The 25,776-nt window shown below is 38.3% G+C and overlaps 8 protein-coding genes across 9 annotated transcripts; 3 read left to right on the top strand and 5 right to left on the bottom strand.

Moving 5' to 3' along the window:
* Window positions 1-596: 596 nt before the first annotated feature.
* Window positions 597-2,226, top strand: LOC100257848 (protein NEGATIVE GRAVITROPIC RESPONSE OF ROOTS). The gene is made up of 5 exons (XM_059740834.1): window positions 597-645; window positions 713-1,248; window positions 1,478-1,643; window positions 1,722-1,776; window positions 1,866-2,226. The coding sequence occupies exons 1-4, from the start codon at window positions 597-599 to the stop codon at window positions 1,739-1,741; spliced, it is 771 nt and encodes a 256-aa protein (XP_059596817.1). The 3' UTR covers window positions 1,742-1,776; window positions 1,866-2,226.
* Window positions 2,227-3,901: 1,675 nt separating this feature from the next.
* On the top strand, window positions 3,902-6,887 carry LOC100250857 (sm-like protein LSM1B). Its single transcript, XM_003633038.4, has 5 exons — window positions 3,902-4,331; window positions 5,211-5,279; window positions 5,505-5,620; window positions 5,720-5,782; window positions 6,399-6,887. Exons 1-5 carry the CDS (start codon window positions 4,271-4,273, stop codon window positions 6,474-6,476), a joined length of 387 nt encoding a protein of 128 aa, XP_003633086.1. The 5' UTR covers window positions 3,902-4,270; the 3' UTR covers window positions 6,477-6,887.
* LOC132254654 (sm-like protein LSM1B) lies at window positions 6,554-8,898 on the top strand. Its single transcript, XM_059740833.1, has 5 exons — window positions 6,554-6,670; window positions 7,183-7,279; window positions 7,505-7,620; window positions 7,720-7,782; window positions 8,399-8,898. Exons 1-5 carry the CDS (start codon window positions 6,554-6,556, stop codon window positions 8,474-8,476), a joined length of 471 nt encoding a protein of 156 aa, XP_059596816.1. The 3' UTR covers window positions 8,477-8,898.
* Window positions 8,899-8,939: 41 nt separating this feature from the next.
* Window positions 8,940-11,642, bottom strand: LOC100255995 (uncharacterized). The gene is made up of 3 exons (XM_002277392.4): window positions 10,976-11,642; window positions 9,743-9,864; window positions 8,940-9,476 (listed from the first exon to the last, which is right to left on the bottom strand). The coding sequence occupies exons 1-3, from the start codon at window positions 11,097-11,099 to the stop codon at window positions 9,153-9,155; spliced, it is 570 nt and encodes a 189-aa protein (XP_002277428.1). The 5' UTR covers window positions 11,100-11,642; the 3' UTR covers window positions 8,940-9,152.
* A 282-nt stretch (window positions 11,643-11,924) lies between these two features.
* Window positions 11,925-14,029, bottom strand: LOC100266293 (actin). Its single transcript, XM_002277287.5, has 4 exons — window positions 13,485-14,029; window positions 12,942-13,335; window positions 12,257-12,870; window positions 11,925-12,162 (listed from the first exon to the last, which is right to left on the bottom strand). The coding sequence occupies exons 1-4, from the start codon at window positions 13,620-13,622 to the stop codon at window positions 12,097-12,099; spliced, it is 1,212 nt and encodes a 403-aa protein (XP_002277323.2). The 5' UTR covers window positions 13,623-14,029; the 3' UTR covers window positions 11,925-12,096.
* Window positions 14,030-14,150: 121 nt separating this feature from the next.
* Window positions 14,151-16,567, bottom strand: LOC100261082 (uncharacterized). Its single transcript, XM_002277307.4, has 6 exons — window positions 16,161-16,567; window positions 15,705-15,812; window positions 15,393-15,554; window positions 15,103-15,274; window positions 14,555-14,628; window positions 14,151-14,455 (listed from the first exon to the last, which is right to left on the bottom strand). Exons 1-6 carry the CDS (start codon window positions 16,503-16,505, stop codon window positions 14,360-14,362), a joined length of 957 nt encoding a protein of 318 aa, XP_002277343.1. The 5' UTR covers window positions 16,506-16,567; the 3' UTR covers window positions 14,151-14,359.
* A 3,909-nt stretch (window positions 16,568-20,476) lies between these two features.
* On the bottom strand, window positions 20,477-23,189 carry LOC109121417 (pollen receptor-like kinase 3). Its single transcript, XM_019223198.2, has 2 exons — window positions 21,500-23,189; window positions 20,477-21,424 (listed from the first exon to the last, which is right to left on the bottom strand). The coding sequence occupies exons 1-2, from the start codon at window positions 22,824-22,826 to the stop codon at window positions 20,871-20,873; spliced, it is 1,881 nt and encodes a 626-aa protein (XP_019078743.1). The 5' UTR covers window positions 22,827-23,189; the 3' UTR covers window positions 20,477-20,870.
* A 111-nt stretch (window positions 23,190-23,300) lies between these two features.
* Window positions 23,301-25,593, bottom strand: LOC100268126 (photosystem I chlorophyll a/b-binding protein 6, chloroplastic). Of its 2 annotated transcripts, XM_002277244.4 has the most exons (5): window positions 25,439-25,593; window positions 25,157-25,318; window positions 24,530-24,567; window positions 23,582-24,096; window positions 23,301-23,471 (listed from the first exon to the last, which is right to left on the bottom strand). In XM_002277244.4, exons 1-5 carry the CDS (start codon window positions 25,483-25,485, stop codon window positions 23,454-23,456), a joined length of 780 nt encoding a protein of 259 aa, XP_002277280.1. In that variant the 5' UTR covers window positions 25,486-25,593; the 3' UTR covers window positions 23,301-23,453. The 2 variants fall into 2 exon arrangements, with proteins under 2 accessions (XP_002277280.1, XP_059596669.1); XM_059740686.1 differs by lacking the exons at window positions 24,530-24,567; window positions 25,439-25,593 and having other exon boundaries at window positions 25,157-25,267.
* Window positions 25,594-25,776: the final 183 nt, after the last annotated feature.

The raw sequence follows: 25,776 nt of genomic DNA, 5'->3' as shown, positions 1-25,776 counted from the left end.
TCTTTTGAATAAGTGAAATAGGAAGATAATGTATTGTTTATTTTGTATTGATTGGGAATGAAGGGAATGAATTAAATTAGTGGGAGTAGGACATAGTAGTTGGAAAAAAAAGGCCAAAGAGATAAAGAGAGAATAGAAGATAGGCGGCAAAAGTCAGTGTTTAGGAACTTGAACCAATGGCAACTACTAGCTTGGCTGTGGAATTTCCCAACCCCACCTCTATTTATCACTTACCAAGCTGAACAGATTCACTGGCTTATTGGATCTGTGTTCAAGAGATAGATTTCTGTAAGCCCACAGTCACCATATATCCATCTATATCTCTTACTGTTTTGGAGAGCAATCAAATCCATCTTATAAAATGAAGGTAAGAAGATTGATAGGGAAAGAGAGAATTTGATATGTACTCATGGTTTATCAAGGAAATGACATGTTTGATTGCAGATATTAAACTGGGTGCAAAGCAGGCTTAATAGGAGACATGGCAGCAAGAAACAAAACCCGATTTCAGCTAATTGTAAGTACTTAAGGAAGCATTCTTTTAAGTTCTTTCATACCCTTTAAAGTCTGTGTCTGAAACCAAACTCATGCACTTAATGACCAAGTTTTGTACTAATCCTTTTCGTGCTGCTGACAACGAGAGGAGTCAGAGAATCCTTTCTACAGATTCATCTTCTGAACTAATATAGTTTTTCCTTGATAACTGAAAAAGGGTGTCAGCAAGAACCTCAAAAAGAAGAATTCAGTGACTGGCCTCATGGGCTTCTGGCAATTGGGACGTTCGGGAAAAATGATGTGAAGGAAGATCCAGAGAAGCACAATCTTCAGGGGAGCCTGCCTTCCTCCCAAGATCACCTGCAAGATCTCACACCTGAAGAAGTGGGAAAACTTCAGAAAGAGTTGAAGTCATTATTGCATAAACAAGTTTCAGCTGAACATGGTTCAATTCCAGAACTAGACAATCCTAATCTTCCATTGGATAAAATTCTTGATTCGTTGTCAAGCTGGGGATTTGATACAGCAACTAGCAATGCATCTACCAATGATTTGAAACAAAGAGACGACCGTCTACAGCGTAACAGCGGCCTAATTATCAGTAGAGGGAAAGATGTTTGTTTGGATGACAGTAAGAGTGCCATAGCGAAAAAATCATTGTCTTTTCTTCTTAAAAAGATGTTTATTTGCAGAAGTGGTTTTGCTCCAACCCCCAGTTTAAAAGATCCAGTTCCAGAGTCAAGAATGGACAAGGTATATAATCATACTACATAGTTCCTATTACATGCATGCATACATGGTAATTGATACATAACACTCTATATATAGATGCCATTGGGTGATGCATCAGAGCAGCAGTATCAAAAATAACATCTTTGCATACATGCATACATGCATAAAAGTATGTGACGTATAACATATATCATACATGTCTATTCATATTTAGTCTTGGAGCTAATTCATATTTGATATGCATCTGCAGATTCTGAGGTTGCTGCTTCACAAGAAAATATACCCCCAAAGTTCTAGTTCAACATTGTCTATTATGAGATACTTGGCGAATAGGCATATGCCCAAATCTGACAATGAAGATGAAGTAAATGAGAAGGTGACGGAAGGAAGTAAATGGGTGAAGACGGATTCTGAATGTAAGTCGTTATGCGTTGATTTGTTTATATCTGCAAAAAATTCACAGAAAGTTAATGTGTGTATTTTCTGATTTGCAGACATTGTTCTTGAGATATAACTTGCCTCCCATGGCCTATGCGAAAACATTACAAGGTTAAGCATGCATACTTCTTAAATTAGATTGCTTCATAACCTTTTTTTTTTTGGATTTATAACTGAATTAGTGATTAATTGCTATGCAGATACTTTTAATGTAAGGCCCAAACTATATGCTTTGGATGCAAGAATTCAATTATTCAGTAGGGAGCTGAAAATTTTGTCACATCTTCCATTAACAATCCCATGAAAGTTGATGAACGCAAGAACCACATATGCAGAGTGTCTAGAGATCGAAGGCTACATGCAAAGCAAGTCATGTGTTGTTCCCTTGCTAACCGGTCTTCCATTTTTTCACATGGTTGGAGGTGTGATACCACCAAAATGATATCTAAGTGTTGGAAGCGATTTCAGGCCTAGGTGAAGCTACCAACATGTAGTAGAACTCTTAATTTGGGGGGAAAAGGAGTAAATGAACTAGGCAAAAGATTAAAGAAGTGGTATCATACTAGGCATGCGTATGTTATCATGGTACATTCTCATTAGTTATCATAGTATAATGTGTGATGAATGATGAATCATGAATGGAAATTATAGTTATCTACACGTTGATGGATGTGTTAGTGTGCAAGAATGCTATTTTTGGGGAAGAGTCACAATAACCGAATGTTATAAAAGGTTAAATTTACCTTTATTGAACACCAATTAATTTTCAAATGACATGGGTAATAACCAATCCAAAAATTGATATTAGAGTCGCAATTTTGGATTGAGTCATTTTCAAAGTGCAATAATATGGCTCTTGAGCCCATAATATAAAGTATGTTGAAGTGTGACAATGTCATCAACCGAAAATATGAAGTGTTACAGTACGACAATCCACTTTTAAGTTTGGGATAAGTCACCTGTATGATGATAATTGAATGTCATAAAAAGCTTTAATGTACAATCCAAGAATCGTAACGAGAGATTGTTGGAATATAATAATGTCACACTTAAACCCTTAACATAAAAATAAACAATAACAACCATCACAGAAAGAGACGAAACAGTGTGCATACTCATGAAAATAGAAAAGAAAATTTACCTAGGAAGAAAGATGAATCCAGAGCTGGCTCCCAAAGGATTTCATACCCTTTTCCCCAGAACCCAAAGACCTTTCATATATGGGCAAGGTAGAAGCAGAACCCAAAAATGTGAGGACCCTATGTCGAATGAGACACAAGGCATTTCTTTGTTTGTTTCACTTAGAAAATAAAGTTTTTTTTTTTTTTTCCTTTTTATAAAAATAAATTCTACAAATGTTTGAAAATGGAAAGATGGAATAATGGAAATGAGGTCATTCAAAAATTACATAACTTGCTGCAATGAAAACATATCATAACTTTGTCCAGATACACAGATCTTTTGATGAATGCTAAAACTCAATTTGGAACATGACGAGAAATTGGATGTGGTTGTTCAATTGTTTGACTTCAAAGTAGGAAAGTTCTTGGAAAATGCCAAGGCATCAGATGACGTTTAGGGTATGTTTGGATTCGAGAAAGTTTGAAAGAAAATGTGGAAAAAAAAAAGGAAATTAAAAAAAGAGAAAAATAAAAAATAGATTTATAATTAATAAATTATTTTAAATTTTATTTATTTATTTAACTCTTTTAAAATTGTTTTTTTCTTTCAATTTTTTTTTATAAAATATTATTTTCCTTTAAGAATCTCTTATATTCAAAATGGTTTCTTTTTCTTTCCTATTTTATCTTTTAATTATTTATTTAACAATTTGTTAGAAACTCGGCACATTTAAAACCTCATTTTAAAGCTATTATATTATAAATTTATGGGAAAATCGTATTTTTGACATACGATTTTTAAATAATATTAAAAATGATTTTTTTTTTTCTTTTGTAAGGAATTGATTGGGTACTGTAGCAGACCGAAGGTTCTTAATTCTTAAATACACAAATGTTCACTGTGATTATGTGAGGACTAAACATCAGATAAATATGCTTCCAAGCCTAAATTGGGCATATACCAAAATTAGTAATCAAAACCTGCCACATGTGAAGAGTTGATGGGGTTGAAAAGGAGGCCAATAATGGATCTCATCCTGGCACAATCTCCAATGATGAAACACCAATCCAACGGTTGATAACTGGGGAAAGAGATAATTCGATGGGTTCAGGGATTGAACACACTACCACTGAAATCCCTCTAATAAATAAACTCCCTATGGTCAAAGAGCAGCTGTTTGTGATGGGGGTGTTGAAGCTTTTTCTTAGATTTTACACTAATAGAGAAGAAAAGAAAGGTGGTGTCTTTCCGCAAAGCCAAAGGCTCAAAACCCTATTAAACTCTTTAAAAAGTGTTCTTTTGTTGATTGGAAAGTCCAATCTTTAAGGGTTGATACTGATGAAATTAGGGTTGGTGGTGGGTGGGTGGATGGTTGCAGTACTACTACTGACTACATCTGAAACTTGGGCTGGTTAAGGCTGCCAATGCCATTTGTAGACTTTTGGGTGATTTTTTTCTGAAATACCCAGAAAGATTGTGCTTCATGTCGTGGGCTGGCCCAGAAGATCTTCTCTTTTCCACTTCCCTTGCAAGCTATCTTGATAGTAAGCTAAGCTCTTTCTCTGTCTCTCAATAACATTTACTTGTGTTTTCCCAGATTCAGTAAGAGTGCTGTTTGATTTAACAAATTGTGGGTTTTTATTCTTACCCAATATGCTTATGCTTCATTTTCAACTTGGGTTCTTGTGAAAGAGGCTCCTATTATCATTGAATGGAATCAATGGAATGACTTCTTACATTTTTCCCCATTTTGGTCTTCTGGGTGTAACCCCAAAATGAAAAATTGGCATTGGGCGATCTTCTTTAGTTCTTATGTCTTTTCATATTTGGCATTGAGGAGAATGTGTTATAAGAATTTGTACAGAACTAACATTACACCCATGTTCTTGTCCTGTAATTTGATGCTTCTGCTCCCTGGTTTTTCCCTTTTCATGTTGTAAATTAGATTCTACACTGCAACTTTTTTTTATTTTTTTTTAATGTTGCTCCTTGTTGTTTCCTCCAAGCAAAGTTTTTGGGGTACACTGGAAAATGGATGTTGGGTTTAGCACCCTTAACCTAATGATTTGTTCTGATCTTTCTGCCTTCTGTTGACTATCAGATGACCTATGTCTATTAGGGGCTGTCTTATTTCCATTTTTTCTTCTTCTTCCTCTTTTTTGTTTGGGGTTGTTTCAAGAGCATCTGAATTTCTCCTGATTGACTATTGATTTATTCTTTCTTTCATTCTAATCGGAGTTTTTCTTCACTGATCCAAAGTTTCCAGAATTGCATCCTACAAGCAACTACACAAATAGTAATCCTTAAATAAAATCAATAAACCTTCTATAAGGCTCCAATTTAGATTTGGATAATGTTGTGAAGTATGGCAGTCGTTTTATTACAAGTCATTTAGCTTCTTATCCTTTTATGTGTTATCACAGAAAAACTTCTTGTCTTGTTACGAGATGGCCGAAAGCTCTTGGGTGTACTTCGTTCTTTCGATCAATTTGGTAATACCTCCATCTCCACCTCACATGATCTGCTATGACTTATTTGGCTTGTATTTTGAAAGTACTATTATTGCTTTTGGGAAGAAAAATTGCTTTGATCCTTCTTCAGAAAAGCAAGAGAAGCACTTGGAAAGTATTAGCTAAGCAATACCTAAGCTTTCCTGTGTTCACTTGTTTTTGTCTTTTTTTTTATTCACTGACGGAAGTTTTCTTTTCCTTACACAGCAAATGCTGTTCTTGAAGGTGCTTGTGAGCGAGCTATTGTTGGGGATATCTACTGTGACATTCCCCTAGGCCTATATGTTATCCGCGGGGAGAATGTTGTCTTACTTGGTGAACTGGTATAATCTGATGCTCTTACTCTCTGAGGCTTGTCTATTGATAATCACTGCTGAAATATCTTAGCTTGCCCTTTTATTGATTTTGCTACTCATGTATAGGATTTGGATAAGGAGGAGCTTCCTCCGCATATGACCCGTGTGCCTGAAGCAGAGATAAAAAGGGTAAGCGAAACTGATCATATTGCCTATTAATGATTATGCTAAACATCTTCATCTACATTTGAAACCAAATTCTGAGTTCCCCATCACATGAATGGATGTTTGTTTTCCATCCTAGCATAGATATTTGAGTCATCAAGTAACAAAATCTTAGGGTTGCAAGCATGTTGTATAATGCTATGCCCTTTATCTCTGCAACCATTTCCTGAAATCACTTCTCACTTTTTCAAGATGTCTTGTGAAAACCTTCACCTGAAGACCCAAATAATAAATTTCAATCATTTTGCCTACCTCTGCTCTGATGAATAACAATTTGTTGGCTAAAGCATGAGAGAATCCATGTTCAAGAAACCCCTTAACTGAGCTGTGTCCTAAGCATCTCTGCTTATCAAACAATGGTTGGCTCACATTTAAGCCTGTGTTTTGGGGCTAGCAACATAGTTCATTTCTGTCCATGGCATATTTTTGGGTCTTTGTCATCTTTCTTTTTCCTTTTATAAGTGGCACAAAATATATTAGCTTTTATACATTAGTTTGTTCAGCTAGGCATAAGATTTCATGCTTCTGCTTTGTGTTTTTGTTGTTGATATCCTTTGGTGCACATCTTATTTGCTTTCAGGCTCAGAAAGCTGAAAGGGAAGCTACAGATTTGAAGGGCTCCATGAGAAAGAGAATGGAGTTCCTTGATTTTGACTAATGATAATCTTCATCAAATCCTGCACTATATTGCGAGTTCATTCTATGTCTGCGAAGATTATTGCAGGTGACCAAGAAATGGAAGAGGTGGGTGTAAAGAGACCCATTTTCAAAGAAGAAAGCAAAGAGGAACAGCTAATTCTTAAGACTTCATTCAAAGAAGCCAGGAAAAGGCAAAGCCCGCGAGTTGATATTGTACTATATCCATAGCTGGTTTCATCATTTATAATTTAGTGTTTTGTGATTGTTTCGGTTGTAACAAGCTAATGTTCAATCTCACCCTCTCCCTTGATGGTGGCTTTTGTTTATCCTTCAAACATATACTGCTGAGATTTTGCTCATTCAGTTGTTTGGTGCCTCATTTTGTAATGGCACAGTACCTCTTAATTCTTTAACATGGAGATTTCCTGCAGATGACCTATGTCTATTAGGGGCTGTCTTATTTCCATTTTTTCTTCTTCTTCCTCTTTTTTGTTTGGGGTTGTTTCAAGAGCATCTGAATTTCTCCTGATTGACTATTGATTTATTCTTTCTTTCATTCTAATCGGAGTTTTTCTTCACTGATCCAAAGTTTCCAGAATTGCATCCTACAAGCAACTACACAAATAGTAATCCTTAAATAAAATCAATAAACCTTCTATAAGGCTCCAATTTAGATTTGGATAATGTTGTGAAGTATGGCAGTCGTTTTATTACAAGTCATTTAGCTTCTTATCCTTTTATGTGTTATCACAGAAAAACTTCTTGTCTTGTTACGAGATGGCCGAAAGCTCTTGGGTGTACTTCGTTCTTTCGATCAATTTGGTAATACCTCCATCTCCACCTCACATGATCTGCTATGACTTATTTGGCTTGTATTTTGAAAGTACTATTATTGCTTTTGGGAAGAAAAATTGCTTTGATCCTTCTTCAGAAAAGCAAGAGAAGCACTTGGAAAGTATTAGCTAAGCAATACCTAAGCTTTCCTGTGTTCACTTGTTTTTGTCTTTTTTTTTATTCACTGACGGAAGTTTTCTTTTCCTTACACAGCAAATGCTGTTCTTGAAGGTGCTTGTGAGCGAGCTATTGTTGGGGATATCTACTGTGACATTCCCCTAGGCCTATATGTTATCCGCGGGGAGAATGTTGTCTTACTTGGTGAACTGGTATAATCTGATGCTCTTACTCTCTGAGGCTTGTCTATTGATAATCACTGCTGAAATATCTTAGCTTGCCCTTTTATTGATTTTGCTACTCATGTATAGGATTTGGATAAGGAGGAGCTTCCTCCGCATATGACCCGTGTGCCTGAAGCAGAGATAAAAAGGGTAAGCGAAACTGATCATATTGCCTATTAATGATTATGCTAAACATCTTCATCTACATTTGAAACCAAATTCTGAGTTCCCCATCACATGAATGGATGTTTGTTTTCCATCCTAGCATAGATATTTGAGTCATCAAGTAACAAAATCTTAGGGTTGCAAGCATGTTGTATAATGCTATGCCCTTTATCTCTGCAACCATTTCCTGAAATCACTTCTCACTTTTTCAAGATGTCTTGTGAAAACCTTCACCTGAAGACCCAAATAATAAATTTCAATCATTTTGCCTACCTCTGCTCTGATGAATAACAATTTGTTGGCTAAAGCATGAGAGAATCCATGTTCAAGAAACCCCTTAACTGAGCTGTGTCCTAAGCATCTCTGCTTATCAAACAATGGTTGGCTCACATTTAAGCCTGTGTTTTGGGGCTAGCAACATAGTTCATTTCTGTCCATGGCATATTTTTGGGTCTTTGTCATCTTTCTTTTTCCTTTTATAAGTGGCACAAAATATATTAGCTTTTATACATTAGTTTGTTCAGCTAGGCATAAGATTTCATGCTTCTGCTTTGTGTTTTTGTTGTTGATATCCTTTGGTGCACATCTTATTTGCTTTCAGGCTCAGAAAGCTGAAAGGGAAGCTACAGATTTGAAGGGCTCCATGAGAAAGAGAATGGAGTTCCTTGATTTTGACTAATGATAATCTTCATCAAATCCTGCACTATATTGCGAGTTCATTCTATGTCTGCGAAGATTATTGCAGGTGACCAAGAAATGGAAGAGGTGGGTGTAAAGAGACCCATTTTCAAAGAAGAAAGCAAAGAGGAACAGCTAATTCTTAAGACTTCATTCAAAGAAGCCAGGAAAAGGCAAAGCCCGCGAGTTGATATTGTACTATATCCATAGCTGGTTTCATCATTTATAATTTAGTGTTTTGTGATTGTTTCGGTTGTAACAAGCTAATGTTCAATCTCACCCTCTCCCTTGATGGTGGCTTTTGTTTATCCTTCAAACATATACTGCTGAGATTTTGCTCATTCAGTTGTTTGGTGCCTCATTTTGTAATGGCACAGTACCTCTTAATTCTTTAACATGGAAATTTCCTGCAGATTTACCATATCTTTACCCCCTTTCTCTGTTCTATCTTGGCTTGGTTGCAGTTTTACTTGAATTTGTAGCAAGCTTCATTTCAGGAGAATGTTGACTGTATGACACTTAAATACAAAGCATAAAAGCATTTAGGGTTTAAGGTTTAGGACCATCAGTCCAGCTTCTCCCCACAAAGTTCATATTCCCACCCAAGGATTCAGGTAATGTAGAAAGTACAGAAATCAAACATATGAAGCCTGTAAGTCTCAAAAACAGGATTTCATTCACTCTGGATAGGTGAGCAAAGAGACGAATAATTCATTATCAGGGAACTGTGATATGAGCTCAGATCGTTTCCCCAGCTCAAAATCCTCGAACTGGAAGGCAGGTGCACAAGTGCATCCCACAAGAGAGTAGTGGTGCTCCCCATCCCTTGCTGGATTTTTTTCCGGCACCCCATTTGGCAGAATGCTTAAGTCCTTCGTTGGGAATGCACCAAACCAGACGTTCGGCTCCACCGTGTACTGCAGTTGCTGATTATCTCCAAGTATATCTGGCCCCAGGCAGGTTAGCTTCACTTTTCCATCTTTTTCATTCAGTTCCACTACCTGAAAGAAAAATGGCATATGGGATAACTGGAAGAACTTCTAAGAACTAAACATGATCTTCATTGATAAATTTCAAATCGTCAATCCTTTGCTGCTACTTTAATGGCAGAAAAGATATAGAGAAAGCACTCAAAATTCCTGATAAGACAGTTGAGTCCTGGTATGATTTGCAAAAATCTTGGCAAAACTCCAAGAAATGAATGATGAATATGGGCTTATGGTTAAATTAAAACTAATGCAATTCACCTAAAGGATGGTTGTTGTACCGTCAAAGGCTCTCCCATGTAAAAGTGCCAGGTTTCTGCACATGGAATTCGGTGAAGGCACGATATATTCCCAGAAGGAAGCAAGAAGAAGATCGATGTACTGACAGGGCGTTCAACCTTATCTGCAGAGAAGCTACAATAAGATTCAAAGAAGCAATACACGATGTAGAAATGGGAAAACTTATTCAAGAATAAAGGGGGTTCAGTCAAGAATCAGAAACAAATAAAGCTTGAATGGTGGAAGAACTTGAACACTAAAGGCTAGAAGATGAAGGAGAGCATCCATAAGTCTGAACTGAGCTGTTTCCATTTGATCTTCTGCATACTTGCCTAAAATAAGCTAGAAACAGGGAAAACCCCATGAAAAGAAGTATTTATTCAAAAATTGGTAAAAGTACAAAATATAATCAAGATTATGAGATGACCCACAAATCCATACAGTAGAATGAACTTTTACTAACAGTATTAGCAAAAAAAGAGGGATTCCATAATTCATTTTATTAAGATTCCATGAGCCCTATTGGTGTAAAAAAATGTGGTTCGGTCGTACGTTCGATTTATGTTTGAATCAAAACCGAACCAACCTTTAGGTGATGAAAAAATCAAACCAAACCAAATTTGTTTAAGGTTAATTTAGTGCAGTTTAAATCATTTCTACAAATAATTTATGGGTTTCCTTTAATTTGTTTTTAAAAATAATTAAAATCAATTTCGTTTTAAAGTTCAAAATAAAAATTAATTTAATCATAATCAACAAAAATGAATTACTTCAAAAGAATTTATAAAATGTATATAATAATAAATATAAACGATTATGAATCATAAAAGATAGAACTCTTGAAAAATAATCAAAGTTCATAATTATTGGAAACTGAACCGATGTGATCTTTTCGCCTTTTCGGTATTCACTTACGACCTACGCCCACTCTGAGGTTCAAAGCAGCAAAATTCGAGTTTGGAAAGAACCACTGGAAAAGAGATCATCGAGACCAGAACATGAGGGAACGATGGATTTATAGAAAGACCAGAGAAAATGGAAGAAACAAAAGGGCTAAAGTGTTCCTGGGATTTCACTCGTGAACATTCTGATTTATATTCGTCTAAGATCCTGACCCAGATCCAATTGTGCGGTAAGAAAAATCCAACCATGAAAAAGGCAAATATAGAGGGAGAAAAACCCACAACCATACGAGTAAACGAGATCCCATCAGCCCCTACAATTAAAGTACTTACACTCGGAGGGAAGTATAGATTTGGGGAGAATGACTGAGGTGTCTCTGAGGGTTTCTGAGAAAAACCCTCCTTCTGGGTGAGGCTGCAGATTCAACTTGGCAACAATCTCTGATGTAGACGCCATTGCTCCCCTTCTTTACCCCCCAATTCAGATTTTCATGTAATATATACATAGAGAAGGCTGAAAATGGTCGAGGCCACCAACCCATTTTTCTGGTTTGGTAGGCAATCTACACACAACCTAGTCCTGGGCCTGGTGGACTTCCATTTCAATGGCCCAGATTTGTTCAGCCTCATCACTCAACTGTTGAAATGTGGAAAATAATTTTGATTTCTGGCTGTTTCAAAACTGCTCTCAAAATATAAGCACTTTTCGCACTCAATCGAAACACAATGAAACATAAACTTCAGCTTTTGATTCAGACACTGGGGAACATTGTAAAACTGCGAAACCCACCAAGAAAAAGAAAAGCCCAATGCCGTAATGGTGTTTAAAAGCACTTCATCTGGACAATGGAGGAACAAGACCCTACTCCATGTATGCCGTAATGGTGTTTAAAAGCACTTCATCTGGACAATGGAGGAACAAGACCCTACTCCATGTACTCTTCCTTTGTAATCCACATCTGCGACACTGTCCAGATGGAGAAGATGGAACCAACAATCCAAGCACCATACTTCCTTTTTAGTGGTTCAACCATCTAAACGATATGGCCTTTAATGTAATTTAGTAGTTTACTCTTCTCTGCCAAGTGCTTATGGTTTTTCTTTTATTGTTAATGCAAAACACTTTAACTACCAGGCCCTGATCTTGTCGCTCAACTGTTCAAAATATGGAAAATGATTCCATTTTCTGCATTACTTCATCCAATTGACTCATCTCATCATAGACTCATAGTGTCCGTTTTTTAGAAATAATCAGTATTTGTACACTATATCCTGATGGGACTGTCCGAAAACTGCTCTCAAAATATAAGCACTTTTGGAACTCAATTGAAATACGACAAGAATATACAAGACAGCTTTTGATTCAGCTTAAGGGAAGAAAATGAGGAGTACATTGTAAAATGATGAAACCCCACCAAATGAAAGAAAAAGAAAGGTCTATGCCATAATGGTGTTTAGAAGCATTTCATGTGGACAATGGAGGAACCGGACTCCATGTACTCTTCCTTTTTAATCCACATCTGAAACACAGACCATAACGAGAGGTTAATTGGATCACCAACAATACATACTTCCCAGTAAATATTCAATTTGATAGCAAAAAAAGAATGGTACCTGCTCAAAGGTGCTTAGTGAAGCCAGAATGGACCCACCAATCCAAACACTATACTTCCTCTCTGGTGGTGCAACCACTCTCACCCTCACCCCAGGAGGTGCCAGTGAGCTCAGCTCCTTCGCCAGCCTATCAGCCAAGCCTGGCACCATAGTAGTGCCCCCACTAAGCACCACATTCCCATACATGTCTCTCCTGATATCCATATCACACCTTCTAATTGACTTCAACACGATATCATGTACTCCACATGACTCTATTCCCACTTTGCTTGGATCAAATAGTATTTCAGGGCACTTGAACCGTCCTGTTCCGATTGTTATGACTTGCCCGTCTGGCAATTCATATTGCTTGTCAAGCTCTAAGCTTTCCCTTGATGTGGCTAGTTCCTTCTCAAAATCCATTGCTACGTATGTGGTTTGTTCCTTTATGTCCTTAACAATTTCTCTGTCAGCTGATGTGGTGAACACGTAGCCTTCTTCAGTTAGGATCTTGGTGAGGTAGTCTGTGAGGTCCCTGCCTGCTAGATCGAGACGTTGAATTGCATGTGGAAGTGCATAGCCCTCATAGATGGGAACCACATGTGTGACTCCTTCTCCAGAGTCCATTACAATACCTGCAGAAATTGGTGTTATTTGAAGAAGTTTCTGTAGGCAGCTTCTTATTACAGAGATGACTTAGTTTTACCTGTGGTTCGGCCACTGGCATACAAGGAGAGCACAGCTTGAATTGCAACATAGGTGGCTGGGATTTCAAAAGCTTCAAACATGATCTCCACCATCTTCTCCTTATTGAACTTAGGATTCAAGGGTGGCTCTGTTAAGAGGACAGGTCGTTCTTCAATGGAAACCCTGAGCTCCTTCTCAAAAGTGTGCTGCCAGAGTCTCTCCATTGCTTCCCAATCTCTCACCATTCCATGATTAATGGGGTAACTTAATCTGAGGACACCACGTCTTGCTTGAGCTTCATCTCCTAAGTACATTTCCTTCTGTCCAATGCCAATCATCGCATGCTTGTTTCGGGGCCAGCCTATCACACTAGGAAAAACTACACATGGTGCATCGTCTCCAGCAAAACCAGCCTGCAATTGAAGGTGTGTGTTAAAATTTCAGTTCAGCCCTGAGAACGCTGATTGGATACTTCACAAACTGTCATGTTAGACGGTAAAGCTCATTGTGTAATGCACATTTTACAACTATAAGAGGAGATGAAAGGTCATAAATGAATTACCTTCACTAAGCCAGACCCATTGTCACAGACAACAGCCTGCTTCTCATCAAAATCCATGTTTGTGCCCTGAAAAACAACTTGCTGAAGACGAGATAAGAGAGAACAGATGCAAGAGGCTGGAAAAGACTGGTGATGCATATAAAGCAAAGGAATCAGAAAAGGGTGAGAATGATGTTTAACTTTAAATTTGAGATGAACCTTTGGATTGCCTCCTTTCGGTTGCTTTAGGAGGATGTCATGAATAGAATTTTTGAAGGCCAAAACTGAAAGGCATTTACCTTCCCTTTACCTAATCATAACTTGGAAGGAACTATAATTCCAATCTTATTATCCAGGTGAAGGCCTAGTTGTGTCCAGCAAGACTGGATATGGAAAGAAAAAATACTAAATAATACATCCAAGGAACTCTTTCCCTACTAAGCATGTTTATCATTTATGAATACATTGCTCAAAATAAACATTTCTACACATTCTTTTTTTAGTATATATATATATATATATATATATATATATATATATATATATATTTAATCAGAAATGCTCCTATTGTTTGTTGGGGGAAATACTGCCAAAGACTGACATAGTTCATTTCCCTCTCAAGTTCACATTATTAAAATCATCAAAAGCCTCCTCCAAACATAGGGAGATTATTAAAAAGAACAAAAAAAACATAATAAAGATCATATTGAAGGAAATTTGCAGTCTTGGAAGACAATCCATGACAAAATCAATAAACATAGCATCTCTTCCAATCTCCATCCCTTCAAAGAGGTTGGAACTAGATAACAAGGAGGGGAAAAAGCACCATCTAAATTCCAGAACTCCTCAAATCAAAAGTGACTGGGAAGTCATGATTGCTACGGAGATCTTTGAAATCATCCTGTTGCCGATGAACCTGGAAAGGCTTTCTTCATAAATCCTTGTAGGGAGCTCCCTATTCCTGCACCAACAGCTTCAGCTAAATATTGTGCCTGCAGATATTTCACCAGAGAAAGGAGTTTTAAACATTACCAAAAAAACCAAAAACCTGACAAGAAAAAGAGGGAAAGTAGAGAACCAGATAAGACTACCTCTTGAATGGTTTTCTTCAGATCAAAAGCATCTTTAACTCGACTGTCCAAGAATGTCCATGTATCACCAAAGTCTGCCAAAAATAGATATGCCACGGAATGAAATATTATGTATGTAATGGCACCTATGCAAAGACATTATCATCTTGTCTGTCTAATGAGGATTGGAGGTTGACCCATTAAACGGACAGCCAACTTCATGAAGCACCTCTTGAATATAACAGAAATTGGTGCTCCCCATTTGGCTGCAGTCTCTTCCCATGGTGCTTTAGCAATGTGTGATTCCCACTTGCATTGCAAGGCACACGCAACCAAAAGGGAAGGATAAGTAAATGCCGTTCAGGAGAAATCCAGGAAAAGACAAAAGAAGAAAAGAAATGGCAATCATAATTATTCCGGTGGATGGAACTATACAGTAAAAGTTCAAGTTTGGACAGTCCAAGTGTACAACCCACAACCCAATGAAAACGTACGAAACACGCACAAACCAAGTAAACATGTCCAAGTGTATAAAAATTCCAAGCACATGGAGAGTGAAGAAAGTAAACCTGGGGAACTATCAGTCAGCATGTACACTTCAGTTGATGAGTAAATTCCTCCAAGTATGGTGCGCTTCACATACCAATCAATATCAGATGCCTCATCACCCACAGCATGCCAGATCTCATCAACCAGCATTGCCCGCTGCTTAAAACTTGTAGGGACATTCAATGGTTGTGCCTGTCAATAAAGGAGCACAAAGTTTTTTTCTTTTTAAAGAAAGTATCTTGGTGTTTATCGGTTCAGTTAAAACAGGTTCCCAACTCTGGAAGACAGCAAAGGATACATAGAAATATACCTGAATGCTAAGAGCTTGAGGCCATTTTGATATATAGGGAGCTTGCATTTCTAGGCGAATCTTGACAAGTTTTGAGATGCGCTCACTAGGTATCAAGTTTCTCAACTCCTCTTCAGAGTCAATTCTATCAATAAGCCTTTGCAAGCAGTCATCCATGAAAAACTGAAAAGGTAAAAAAGAAGAAGAAAGTCATCACCAAGCAGATTCACAAATTGATTTGAAGGCAATGGATGTTTGCAAAAAATAATTCATTCAAAATTCAATACTCCCTTCACAAGAAAGGTTGAGGGAGGGCGAAAGAATGGAATATACCTCCACTAGGGCAGCTTCTCTCCTAGGGAAAGATCCGACAATAGAAGGGGAAACACCAACCTCCCTAGCACCTGCAATCATGGCTGTTTCAGTCCATCCCAACCGTGCCTGCAAACCAACAGGTCACCAAACCAAACCCTAATTCAGATCAAAATTCAAACACTTCCAGTGAACAACCAATGAGGCATTAGGATGGCCCTCTCTCTTTGAGCACCAAACCCCCAATTCAACATTGTGAATAAAGGCATTTCTTAACTCCAATGATCCAATTCAATTCACTTATTCTCAAATTTCTATTTTTCAAACAAATTAATCCACACTCAGTTGAAATCGAATCATCCCATTGTGTGTACAATAGCATTAATTTAAAAAACCAATTTCGCAAACAAAACCATATAATTACGACGTAATCAGCCGAAACTAAAACGAACAACATGGAAGGGAGAATGCAGAGACCACATGATGAAGAGAGGCCTGGAGGACACGAGCCTGCTCATCTTGGTACTCAGCTCTGTGCCGTCGCTGTCTCGGGCTCTGACCCTCATGACGTGGCGCCTCCTCAGCCGCTGATGACGCTGACGAAGACGCAGACTCCGATGACGATGATGATGCTGATGGCGCTGATGATGATGAACCTGCATATTGCACCTGAGGAGGTTTACATTCATCATTAGGGCTTTGATGATTAGAGGCAGCTACTGTAGAAAACCTAGAAGAATTTATCAGCAGAGTTCGAAGATGGGAGAACCGGTGGCGCGCCGCCGGAGCAAGAAGGAGAGTCTTAACCGCCGACCGATACATTTCATCGACTGTGCTTTTCAGAGAGGGAGAGTGATTTTGATTTTGAGTTATTGGTGGTTTGATACTTGATTTGAATGAGATTTCTGGCCTCCACGTAGCAGTGTCAGATGCATACACGTGTCAATCAGATGCGATATGGCTATTACAGGGTTGGTTGGGTTGACGGTTGACCAAGCGTGGTTGAATGTTTATTATCGTGTTTTTAGAAAAAAGGTAGTATGAGTATTATTTTTCAATTTTTCGATAAAATAAAATATATTTATAATTATTGATCAATAAAATTCGGATCTAAAGGAGTGAAAGTACAATCATGGCCCTTGTCCCAAATTTGGATAGGACAATTACTAGTTTGCTCATTTAAAAAATTTAATTATCTTTTTATTATTTTAATCTCATGACTTATATTATTACATTTGGAATTAAATATAAGATAAGATTAATGATGAAATATATTTTAATTTTTATTTATTTAATAAATTAATAATCATGATATAACATATCTAGTTAGAAATGTTATATTCTAATTAAAAATAATATTTTAAGGTGTACATATTTTATTTAATAAGATACGATGTCATATAATATACATATATCTTTATTAAACCATCAAATTTTGGTAATACATTTGAAAAGTGTATATTTCCAAACCAATATGTTAAACTGTGGACCCCGCATTTCGGCTCAATGCGTTCCCCACTCGATGGCGAGCTCGATTTTTATTTTATTTGAAAAATTGATTTTTATTGATTAAGAAAATGACTTGGAGTCGCCACTTATTTTTGTTTTATTTTTAAAGGGTAAACAAAATAAGAAAGAAAAACCCTAAATGTGACTCCTTATTTTGGAAAAGGTGATCTGTGAAAAACCGGATCGGGTTCAGGGGTCAGGTTACTTATCGGGAAGGTACGGTAAAGACCGTAGCACCCCTCTAAGTCCCTAAAATCGGGTCTCTACTATTAGAATGAAGCTGATGTGGCAGTCAACAAGAAAATCGATGAATAGTCAAATCAATCATGCACAATATGAGAAGCAAAGCATGTATAAAGAATGAGCGAAATATGAATAGATGCGTACCTGGACGGCAATCACGAACGCGCTATCATGAAACATGGTTAGTGAACAATGAACAAATATAATTAAGCGCATATCAAGGAATAGAGTAAATCAATCATGCATAGCAAATAAATAAATAAATCAATCAATCCATCATGAAGTCCCATATGTAGGGCCCCCACCAAAGCCCAATTCATTTTTGCATGAATTAATTCCATAAATTCTATTATTCTAAAATTATGAAAATGACATTCATGTTTATATAAAATTAAGAGAAAAAGAAGATTATTTGAAAACTAAAGTGGGATTAAAACTATTCGAGTGAAAACTGGATTTTTGAAATTTGTTTGAAAATTGGAGTCTCAAAAATTATTTGGAAATTGGAGTCTTCAGAATTGAATTTAAGAATGAGAATTTTGGAAGTTAAGTTCAAAAAACAGAATTTTGAAGAGTTATTTAAAGATTGAATTTTAAAAATAAACAAATAAGTAAATAAATAGAATAATAATGATTAAATAAATTGATGTGAAAATTGGAATTTCGGAAATTAGAATTTAAATTTAGAAATCAGAATTTTGAATAAACACTTAATGATGAGATTTTAAAAAATAAATAAATGAACAAATAGTGGAATTTTTAAAATTGGAGATTAAATTTGGGACTCGGAATTTGGAAGATTATTTAAAGATTGAAATTTTTAAAAATAAAATAGAATTTGAAAATAATTAAAGATTGGAAAGTTAAAGTTTCGAAAACTAAATTTTTAAAAATGGGAGTTTTTGAAAAATTAAATTAAAATTGTAACTTTGAGAAATTAAATTAAAACTGGAGGTTTTTTTTTTTTTTTAATTTTTTTGGGTGTATTATTTTAAGATTAAAATTTTAAAAATGAAATTTTTGGACATCAAAAGTTGAAGGAAACTAGTAAAGTAATAAAATGAAATAAAATAAAAATGGCCTTAGAACTATAATGTGCACAGGCACTCAACATGAGGAATAAACAAATAAAAGAAAACCATAACGTGTACAGGCACTCAACATGAGGAACAAACAAATGGAAAACAAAAAGGCGCCACAAACCTATTCTTTAAAGTTTTCTTCCTGGAAACTCCACTTACACTCATCAACCATCATTTCCCTTCCATCCAAAACCAAAAACGCCATTGAAGCCTGCCCCACTCGTCCACACCTACTGCCCAAAAATAAAGCTGTGCAATTCAAAATGCAAGCTCTCCAAACTCCCACCTCTCCAGCTTTTCTTTTCTTCAAAAAGAAAATATCCCCCTGCTCGTTTTTTTTTTTTCTCTCCCATGAGTCACCAGATTTTTCTCTCTCAAAAAAAGTCTCGCAGCTCTCTTCCCGTCAAACATTGCCGAATCAATCGGGAAGATTTTTTTGCAAGAGATGGTGCAACGGTTCCAACAAAGCCATCACCTGAACCTTGATTGAGAAGAACTACACTTGCCGCAGCCTTGCCGAAAGCCCACTGCCACATACCTACTTCATTTTTGGAGATATAAACATTCTCCATTTGAGTGGACCCAGACATGTAGCACGTGGAACCAGGTTTTGCAATAATCTTTTCTTGTGGTTTCAGCATTATCTGAACCATCTGAGCTTCACCACCCAATATTCGATAAGGTGTCACATTTAGAAACCATTCAGAACTAAAACATTTTAAAGCTTCCTGATAGTTTAGAAAAACAATGGTAGGTATTTTTTCCAAAAGCAAGAAGAGGGGGGGGCTCGGAAAGCGGAGCATGCTCAAAACAGAATAAGCAATCTATTATCCAGACCCCATTTCATGCTGCACTCGATGGGTCTAAAACGGGTGAGACAACCAAAGCAGAGCAAACATGAAAACAAGCTCATATTCGGCCAAAACTCGATCCATAAACACCTAAACTAATGATGCTCGAGTAGCAAAAACGGATGATGAAGAGCAGAGGAAGTGAAAATGAACAAGAGGAGTATCCCGCAAACTTACCTGAAAAAGCCCTCGGGTAGACTTCCTTCCTTCAGACACCACCTTCCTTCTCCAGCTCCGACAGCTCGCTTGCCATTCCTCTTTTCCTCAAGTTGCTCGTCACTCTCTAGCCACCATGTTCTCCTCCCCAAGCTCCCTAAAAACTCTCTCTCGATCTCACCCTGTCCTTGTCTTCTTTGGCAAGCCACTACTTGCCCTACTGTTCCTTCCCTCAGCAAGCATGGTGTCTCTGACCACCAGCATGGCTGTCCATGTCTCTTGCCGTGTCCGATGTAGCTTCCTCGTGCATGGAGGTCCCCCCCTTCAAATGTCATCCTCCCGACGCTTCCCAAGTGGCAGGAAGGCTAAATATAAATGCATATATATATAAAAAAAAACAAAGCCAAAGAGGGGGTCTACATAAACCTTCGTACCCTTACATTTTTCTTGAAAATTAGAATTACCATAACAGTGGTCTTTTTCCAAGATTTAGAAAACGGTAGTGGGATTTCCAGCCTTTAGATTCATCAACATATAACAAGATTAAAAACCATGACATTAACGATATGTTTGATCCTAAGAAATTAAATGAATTTTTCATATCACAATTATCATAAAAAAATATGGAAGAATATAAAATATAATTAAAATTTTAGAATTTTTAAATTATTTAATTCTCATATATTAAAATAAATAAATAAATTTAAATAAAACATACCAAAATAATTTATGAACTTTAAATTTATTTTTATTTTGTATGTTTTATTTTCTTTCATCTCTGAACGAAGCTCAGACACGGAAGAAGAGGAAATCGCATCAGGGGGCTGACTAAAATTTCTGCTACATGTGATCCACATGTGAGAGGATCCAATTTTATATGACTGTGTCATGGTCCTCAAGGCACAAGGCTATGACAGTAAATCAGACTGGTGAATGGTAGCGAAATTAAGAATAAAAAAAAACATTGAAATTAAGAAATGATAATGAACAGAATTCACAACTTGGCAATCTGAAGAATTGCAAGAACAAAACTCAAATCTGTATGAAAAGTTAGTATATGACACATTAAGAACTGAACCTTGTGCTGTCTTCAGAAAAAAAAAACAAAAACAAAACAAAAGGGCAAAAAGCATGGCCAAAGCTTCTGCAATGCCATCCAAGATTCATGGGGCTGTTGATTAGATAAGACGTTCCAAAAACAAAGCTTGGCCTCTTCTGATTTCAAAGCTGTCCTGCTTAGATCATCGTTTTGGAGAAGACGCTGCTGATGATCACAGCCCTCTTCCCACCCATATACCAAACTACAGAGCTGCTTTTATAAATTCATCTAACATCTTTGGAATGCCTCAAACTTTTATCTCCTGTATCCTCCTAATGGCTTCCTTCATGTCTAGTCGATTTTCAGGGTTGCTTTCAGTGCATTCAGCGGCGATCTGGAGGAGCCGCTGCATCTCCCTTTCTGAAGCTTCACTTGCTATCTCTGGGTCTATCAGCTCCGTCTCTCTGTTCTCTTCAATGGCGGATTTGACCCACTGGACAACGTCAGTTCCTCCCTTGCCATTGCTGAGATACTGGGAGGGGAATTTCCCAGTAATGATTTCAAGAATGACGATTCCCAGACAGTAGACGTCACACTTGGGGGAAACATGTTGGTCTTGAGCCCTGTATGCGAACATGGCTTGGGAGGCTTGGGTCGCATTGACTAATGGATAAAAGGCGTAGTCTGTGAGAAGTGGTACGTAGTGTTCATCGAGAAGAATGTTGCTGGACTTGAGATTTCCATGGGGCAGGTCCAAGGATGCGAATTCGGAGTGGAGGAAATTCATCCCACTGGCTATTCCCTGTATGATCTTCAATCGGGTCGGCCAGTTGAGCTCAGAATGAGAAATTCCACGGTCACCTGAAGAATCATGGGGTTGAATTTCAGCTAGAGATCAGCTAAGGTGAAAGAGAAATGGGTAGCAGAAGTAGTTACCATGCATGACGTAGAGTAGGCTGCCTTTGGGAACGTATTCGGAGATCAGCAGCTTCTCCTCTTTCCTGTAATGGTAAGCCAATGGAGTCAGTATGTTTTCATGGCGTAGTCTCCCAATCTTTCTGATCTGGGCGTCAAAGCTATCTCTTCCCAATCTATTTATCTCCCTCATCCTCTTCACCACCACCGCCAGGCCATTCGCCATCACTGCCTTGTACGCCGACCCCAACCCACCGTTACCCAGAACCTCAGCCGCGGCTTTCATCAAATCCGGCAACCCAAAGGAACCCTTCTCGTCGTTTATCATCACCAGATCGCTCACGCTGGCCCGCCCGTGCTGGGACCCTCTCCGGCTTGATCCGTTTGCTTTCTTCAACGAATCGGCTCCCTTTCGGGTCGACCCTGATACTTGTATTTCCACCACCTCGTCCAGGTTCTCTTTGCCCAGAATGTTGAACTCCTCCTTTCTGCGGCTCGACGAAACGAGCGACGTGAAGACCAAGAGGGCTATCATTAAGAATGCTATCCCCGCCATGGTCATGACCTTTGAGATGTTGATCTTGGATTTCTCGATCTCTGGAGACGGAGGCGGAGGCGGAGGCGAAGGCGATAATGCCTTGTTTGCTTGCTCACACTGCTTGCCCAGTTGCTTCCCGCAAAGCCCCTCGTTTCCTTCGAATGCTTTGGCGTCAAATTTGGCTAAAGTCTCTGGAATTTCCCCTTCCAGTTTGTTGTTTGACAGGCCGAGAGACTTTAGCGACAGTGGCAGTGTAGATGGAATGGGCCCTGAGAATTGGTTATCATCGAGGTGCAGTTCCATAAGATGGGTTAGCTGCATCACCGATTTCGGAATTTGTCCCGTGAATTTGTTTTTAGAGAGCCAGAGTTTCTTCAGAGACGTCAGAGTGGAGAAGTAATCAGAAGGTATTTCGCCGGAGAACTGATTCCTAGTTAAGTAAAGACCCTTCAAAGAACCGAGACGATTAAACGCCGGCAGTGGACCAGAGAATGAATTGTTGGTAAGACTGATAGTCCGAAGGCCACGGATGTCAATCAACGCGTCAACGTCGATGTTCCCGGAAAGATCCATACTCCCAAGACGGAGACCAGTGACAATGCCATTTAAACAGATGAGCCCATCCCATGGGCCCTGGCAAGGATTAGAGCTGGGAACCCAAGAATCAAGAGCGCCAGTATGGACCAAAGATTTCTTGAGTTTGAGGAGAGCCTCATTCTCTGACAAGGAGAGGGAAAGAGGGAAGAAGGAAAGGAAGAGGAAGAAGAAGATAAGAAGGTGAGACCTGAGAAGAAGACGAACAGCGGCCATTGCCTAGCCGGAAATACGAAACCTCCGGAAGAAACGTGCCGCTGTCCGGAGAGAATGGGGCGTTCTGTGAGTTGTTTCTTGGGTAGCTTTGTTTCGTTTTGTGACGGTGGTGTGTCATGGTGGGGGGTGTCTGTTGTGTGGCTTTGGGAGATTTGGTGATTCACCTCAGGCTTTACAATCAGATTCTAAGAATAGGAATTTCAGAATTTAGCCGGAGAAGAGTGAGGAGATGAGAGAGGCTTCAATCTTCTGTTGACCAAGTCCCCCTGTAATTGGGGGAGCTACAATGAGCCCCTCCTCTCCATCATAGCATGGCCATTTGATCTTATTTATGGAGCAAAATATTTTAAGGAATAAAAATGATGAATCTATCTGAATAGTCCCCATTTTTCCTCATTGTTTTAGGTGTTTTTTTTCGCCATCTTCATCTACCCTACTCTCTGCATGACCAAAGTGAGAAAACTTTAAAGGCAATTCAAAGTAAGAAGTCAATTGGTATTCACTTCTTGGCTTCATCTACATTTTCCTTTGCTCCAAACATAAAAGATTACATGGATTCTGACTCTGGAAATTAGCATGCTTTGCTTCATCTTTGGCTGTCTTCCCATCCAGCAACCAGTCCTCATCTCACTGTGATGTGAAAGCCTGCAAAACCCAAGAGTTTGATATTGTGCCAGTTGAATTACTTCGAAGTTACACTATGATTGGACTGAATCTTGATATGGAAAATTGAAGAAGAAGATGAAGTTGCATACCGAGAAAACATTGCAGTGGCCAGGGTCTGCAATATGTGCCATCAAGTTTTCAATGGGGCCTTCCCCAGTATAAATGGCTTGGAAACAGAACCCCACGAAAGCTAGCATTGCAAGACGCCCGTTCTTGATCTCCTTGGTCCTTAGCACCATCACAGGCTCTGGAGACCCTCTTCCCCACATGAAGGGATCAAACCAAAGGCCACCCGGGTATCCAACATCAGGCTTTGGCTTTGCTTTATTTGGAAACGTGAGCTGTATGTCAACACACCCAGGGTTTATCAAATCAGCCCATCTTCTTCCCTCCACCCAGCCCATCAAAGCTAACTGTACAACAAATAAGGTTGTGGGATCTGCAAAGAACTCCTGGGCTCCAGCATCATACCAGGAGAAATTCTCAATGAAGCCTAGTCTCTCAAGGCACTCTGGAATGAGAATCCCAGCTACAGCAAGCATTGCCCATCTGCTGTGCATCAGCTCAGCTTGTGCAAACCATCGAAGTAACTCCGGATCAGACCCTATACAATTGATGCAGTTCAGAAAAAGTTAATCCGTGAGGTTGCTCACGAGCAACATCCAAGGAAGAACAGCCTTGGACAAGAAACTGAATGGTATCTATTAGCCCATTTAGACCCAACTTTAAACCCTTTTAACATCTCTACAATAACCGTTTGTATCAACTTCTCTGGGGTTTTATTTCAAAGGGAAAAAGGGTTGAAGCTAGATGCCTGAAATATGTTTTGTAGGTTATACAAAACCTTACCAAAAGTTCATTAACTCATTCAGAAGCTGCTTTGGAAGCTTAATTTTTTTTTATAGGTAAATAAGAGCTTGTATTAGAAACGCCTAGAAGGGGGGATAACAGTACACACGAAAAACATCGCCCAGCTTTGGAAGCTTAATATATAGGTCAAAAAGTTTTATTTTAGATGATAAAAGACAAAGGCATACCTAATCCAAGCGGGTCGAAGCCAAAATCACCAGGAAGACTACAATTAACAATGAAAAATGAAAAAAAAAAAAAAATGAGTATTGTGATCACCACGTTCTGAAGAAATTCTATGGTAACAAGTAAAGCATAGATTATGAAAATGGTTCCTAAAACATCAAAGATCTTAATTTCCAATACTATTTACTGTCATAAGTGATTCAAAATATCAGATGAGTGTGGATGTGACCATTCTACCAGCTTCAAATGCAAACATAGTCATAATCTTAACTATAATATCCTGATTTGTATTGGAAGATTTGCTCATTTACTGCAATGAAATGCTAGACATTTTAGGTCGGGTATTTTCTGATACATACTATTAGGCCAAAATGTGGAGATGGGGAATTGTGTTTTCCTGGAAAATCTCATTCTGTAACAATCTAGGGTTGCATTTTTGATGAATCACTTCAGTGATATTAAAACAAACTAAATATATTAGAAGTCCTTGTTCCGATTCCATTCTGAATGATAGGGCTTCCATTGATTTGGTTTCTTGACTTCGATCATTTTTAATGAGTTCACAAGCCCGGGTCAAAATTATGATTGGAACGCTAGAAAATTAGACGAAAGCCCAGAAAATTAGTTACCTGCCATCAAGCCACTCAGGAGGTGAGCTACCAGGGAACCACAATGGCCTGTCGGGAGGAAGTGGTTCACAAACACTAGATACCCCTTTTGTTGCATTCAAACGAACTCTTCCTGGTAACCATGTTGTCAGTTTTCGTGGAAAATGTTTTGAAGATACTTCCCTTTACCCAAACAGAAAAATGTAAACTAACAGAAACTTTAAAATGAAAAAGGCAAAAGCAGACCCAATGCACCAAAGCCAGACAAATAGAAAGAATGTTGCTTGAAAACAGTAGAGGAACCTGGTTGGAAGGCTAGAAAATGCCGTAGAAGCAATGGAGAGTGCCATAGGTGACAGAGGATCCTACTGAGCAGACGTTGCTCTGCCTCAGCCCTCACCACCTCAGGGCTTATCTACATGGGAAGATGATGATTTACTACTTGGTTGGCACAAGAAGGAAAATGGAAGAGCCAATAGTCGTTGAAGTTCACACGTGTATTGGATATGGAGTCATGGCCTGATGATATGATCCTCCTGTGTTGGGCTGTGTTTGGGCCTAACTTAATGAAGCCCATCTGGGCCATATCTAATTTAATCACATTTGGAAAGTAAGTCGATATAACTAATTAACTATCAACC

The sequence above is a fragment of the Vitis vinifera genome, chromosome 11 (assembly GCF_030704535.1).
Source record: "Vitis vinifera cultivar Pinot Noir 40024 chromosome 11, ASM3070453v1".
Taxonomy (NCBI): domain Eukaryota; kingdom Viridiplantae; phylum Streptophyta; class Magnoliopsida; order Vitales; family Vitaceae; genus Vitis; species Vitis vinifera.
Note: the sequence above shows the minus strand (reverse complement) of the source record. Positions and strands in the feature narration are given on the sequence as shown.

Bases quoted from the DNA above. Each gene is read 5' to 3' on its own strand.
- LOC100257848 (XM_059740834.1), top strand. From the start codon at position 597: ATGACCAAGTTTTGTACTAATCCTTTTCGTGCTGCTGACAACGAGAGG. The intron at 646-712 runs GTCAGAGAATCC...TAACTGAAAAAG, and splicing joins TGCTGCTGACAACGAGAGGA to GGTGTCAGCAAGAACCTCAA. The intron at 1,249-1,477 runs GTATATAATCAT...ATGCATCTGCAG, and splicing joins CAGAGTCAAGAATGGACAAG to ATTCTGAGGTTGCTGCTTCA.
- LOC100250857 (XM_003633038.4), top strand. From the start codon at position 4,271: ATGTCGTGGGCTGGCCCAGAAGATCTTCTCTTTTCCACTTCCCTTGCA. The intron at 5,621-5,719 runs GTATAATCTGAT...ACTCATGTATAG, and splicing joins TTGTCTTACTTGGTGAACTG to GATTTGGATAAGGAGGAGCT. The intron at 5,783-6,398 runs GTAAGCGAAACT...ATTTGCTTTCAG, and splicing joins CTGAAGCAGAGATAAAAAGG to GCTCAGAAAGCTGAAAGGGA.
- LOC132254654 (XM_059740833.1), top strand. From the start codon at position 6,554: ATGGAAGAGGTGGGTGTAAAGAGACCCATTTTCAAAGAAGAAAGCAAA. The intron at 6,671-7,182 runs GTACTATATCCA...CAAGTCATTTAG, and splicing joins AAAGCCCGCGAGTTGATATT to CTTCTTATCCTTTTATGTGT. The intron at 7,280-7,504 runs GTAATACCTCCA...TTCCTTACACAG, and splicing joins TCGTTCTTTCGATCAATTTG to CAAATGCTGTTCTTGAAGGT.
- LOC100255995 (XM_002277392.4), bottom strand. From the start codon at position 11,099: ATGGCGTCTACATCAGAGATTGTTGCCAAGTTGAATCTGCAGCCTCAC. The intron at 9,865-10,975 runs GTAAGTACTTTA...GCTTCTCTGCAG, and splicing joins ATCTATACTTCCCTCCGAGT to ATAAGGTTGAACGCCCTGTC. The intron at 9,477-9,742 runs GTACAACAACCA...TTTTTCTTTCAG, and splicing joins ACATGGGAGAGCCTTTGACG to GTAGTGGAACTGAATGAAAA.
- LOC100266293 (XM_002277287.5), bottom strand. From the start codon at position 13,622: ATGCATCACCAGTCTTTTCCAGCCTCTTGCATCTGTTCTCTCTTATCT. The intron at 12,871-12,941 runs GTAAAACTAAGT...CAATTTCTGCAG, and splicing joins TGCCAGTGGCCGAACCACAG to GTATTGTAATGGACTCTGGA. The intron at 12,163-12,256 runs GTACCATTCTTT...TCTGTGTTTCAG, and splicing joins CACTAAGCACCTTTGAGCAG to ATGTGGATTAAAAAGGAAGA.
- LOC100261082 (XM_002277307.4), bottom strand. From the start codon at position 16,505: ATGTATCGGTCGGCGGTTAAGACTCTCCTTCTTGCTCCGGCGGCGCGC. The intron at 15,813-16,160 runs GTCTCTGCATTC...GTTGGTTTGCAG, and splicing joins AGGCCTCTCTTCATCATGTG to GCACGGTTGGGATGGACTGA. The intron at 15,555-15,704 runs GTATATTCCATT...TTACCTTTTCAG, and splicing joins GAGAAGCTGCCCTAGTGGAG to TTTTTCATGGATGACTGCTT.
- LOC109121417 (XM_019223198.2), bottom strand. From the start codon at position 22,826: ATGGCCGCTGTTCGTCTTCTTCTCAGGTCTCACCTTCTTATCTTCTTC. The intron at 21,425-21,499 runs GTAACTACTTCT...ATGATTCTTCAG, and splicing joins CCTACTCTACGTCATGCATG to GTGACCGTGGAATTTCTCAT.
- LOC100268126 (XM_002277244.4), bottom strand. From the start codon at position 25,485: ATGGCACTCTCCATTGCTTCTACGGCATTTTCTAGCCTTCCAACCAG. The intron at 24,568-25,156 runs GTAACTAATTTT...TGTTAATTGTAG, and splicing joins CCTGAGTGGCTTGATGGCAG to TCTTCCTGGTGATTTTGGCT. The intron at 24,097-24,529 runs GTATGCCTTTGT...TCAATTGTATAG, and splicing joins CTTCGACCCGCTTGGATTAG to GGTCTGATCCGGAGTTACTT.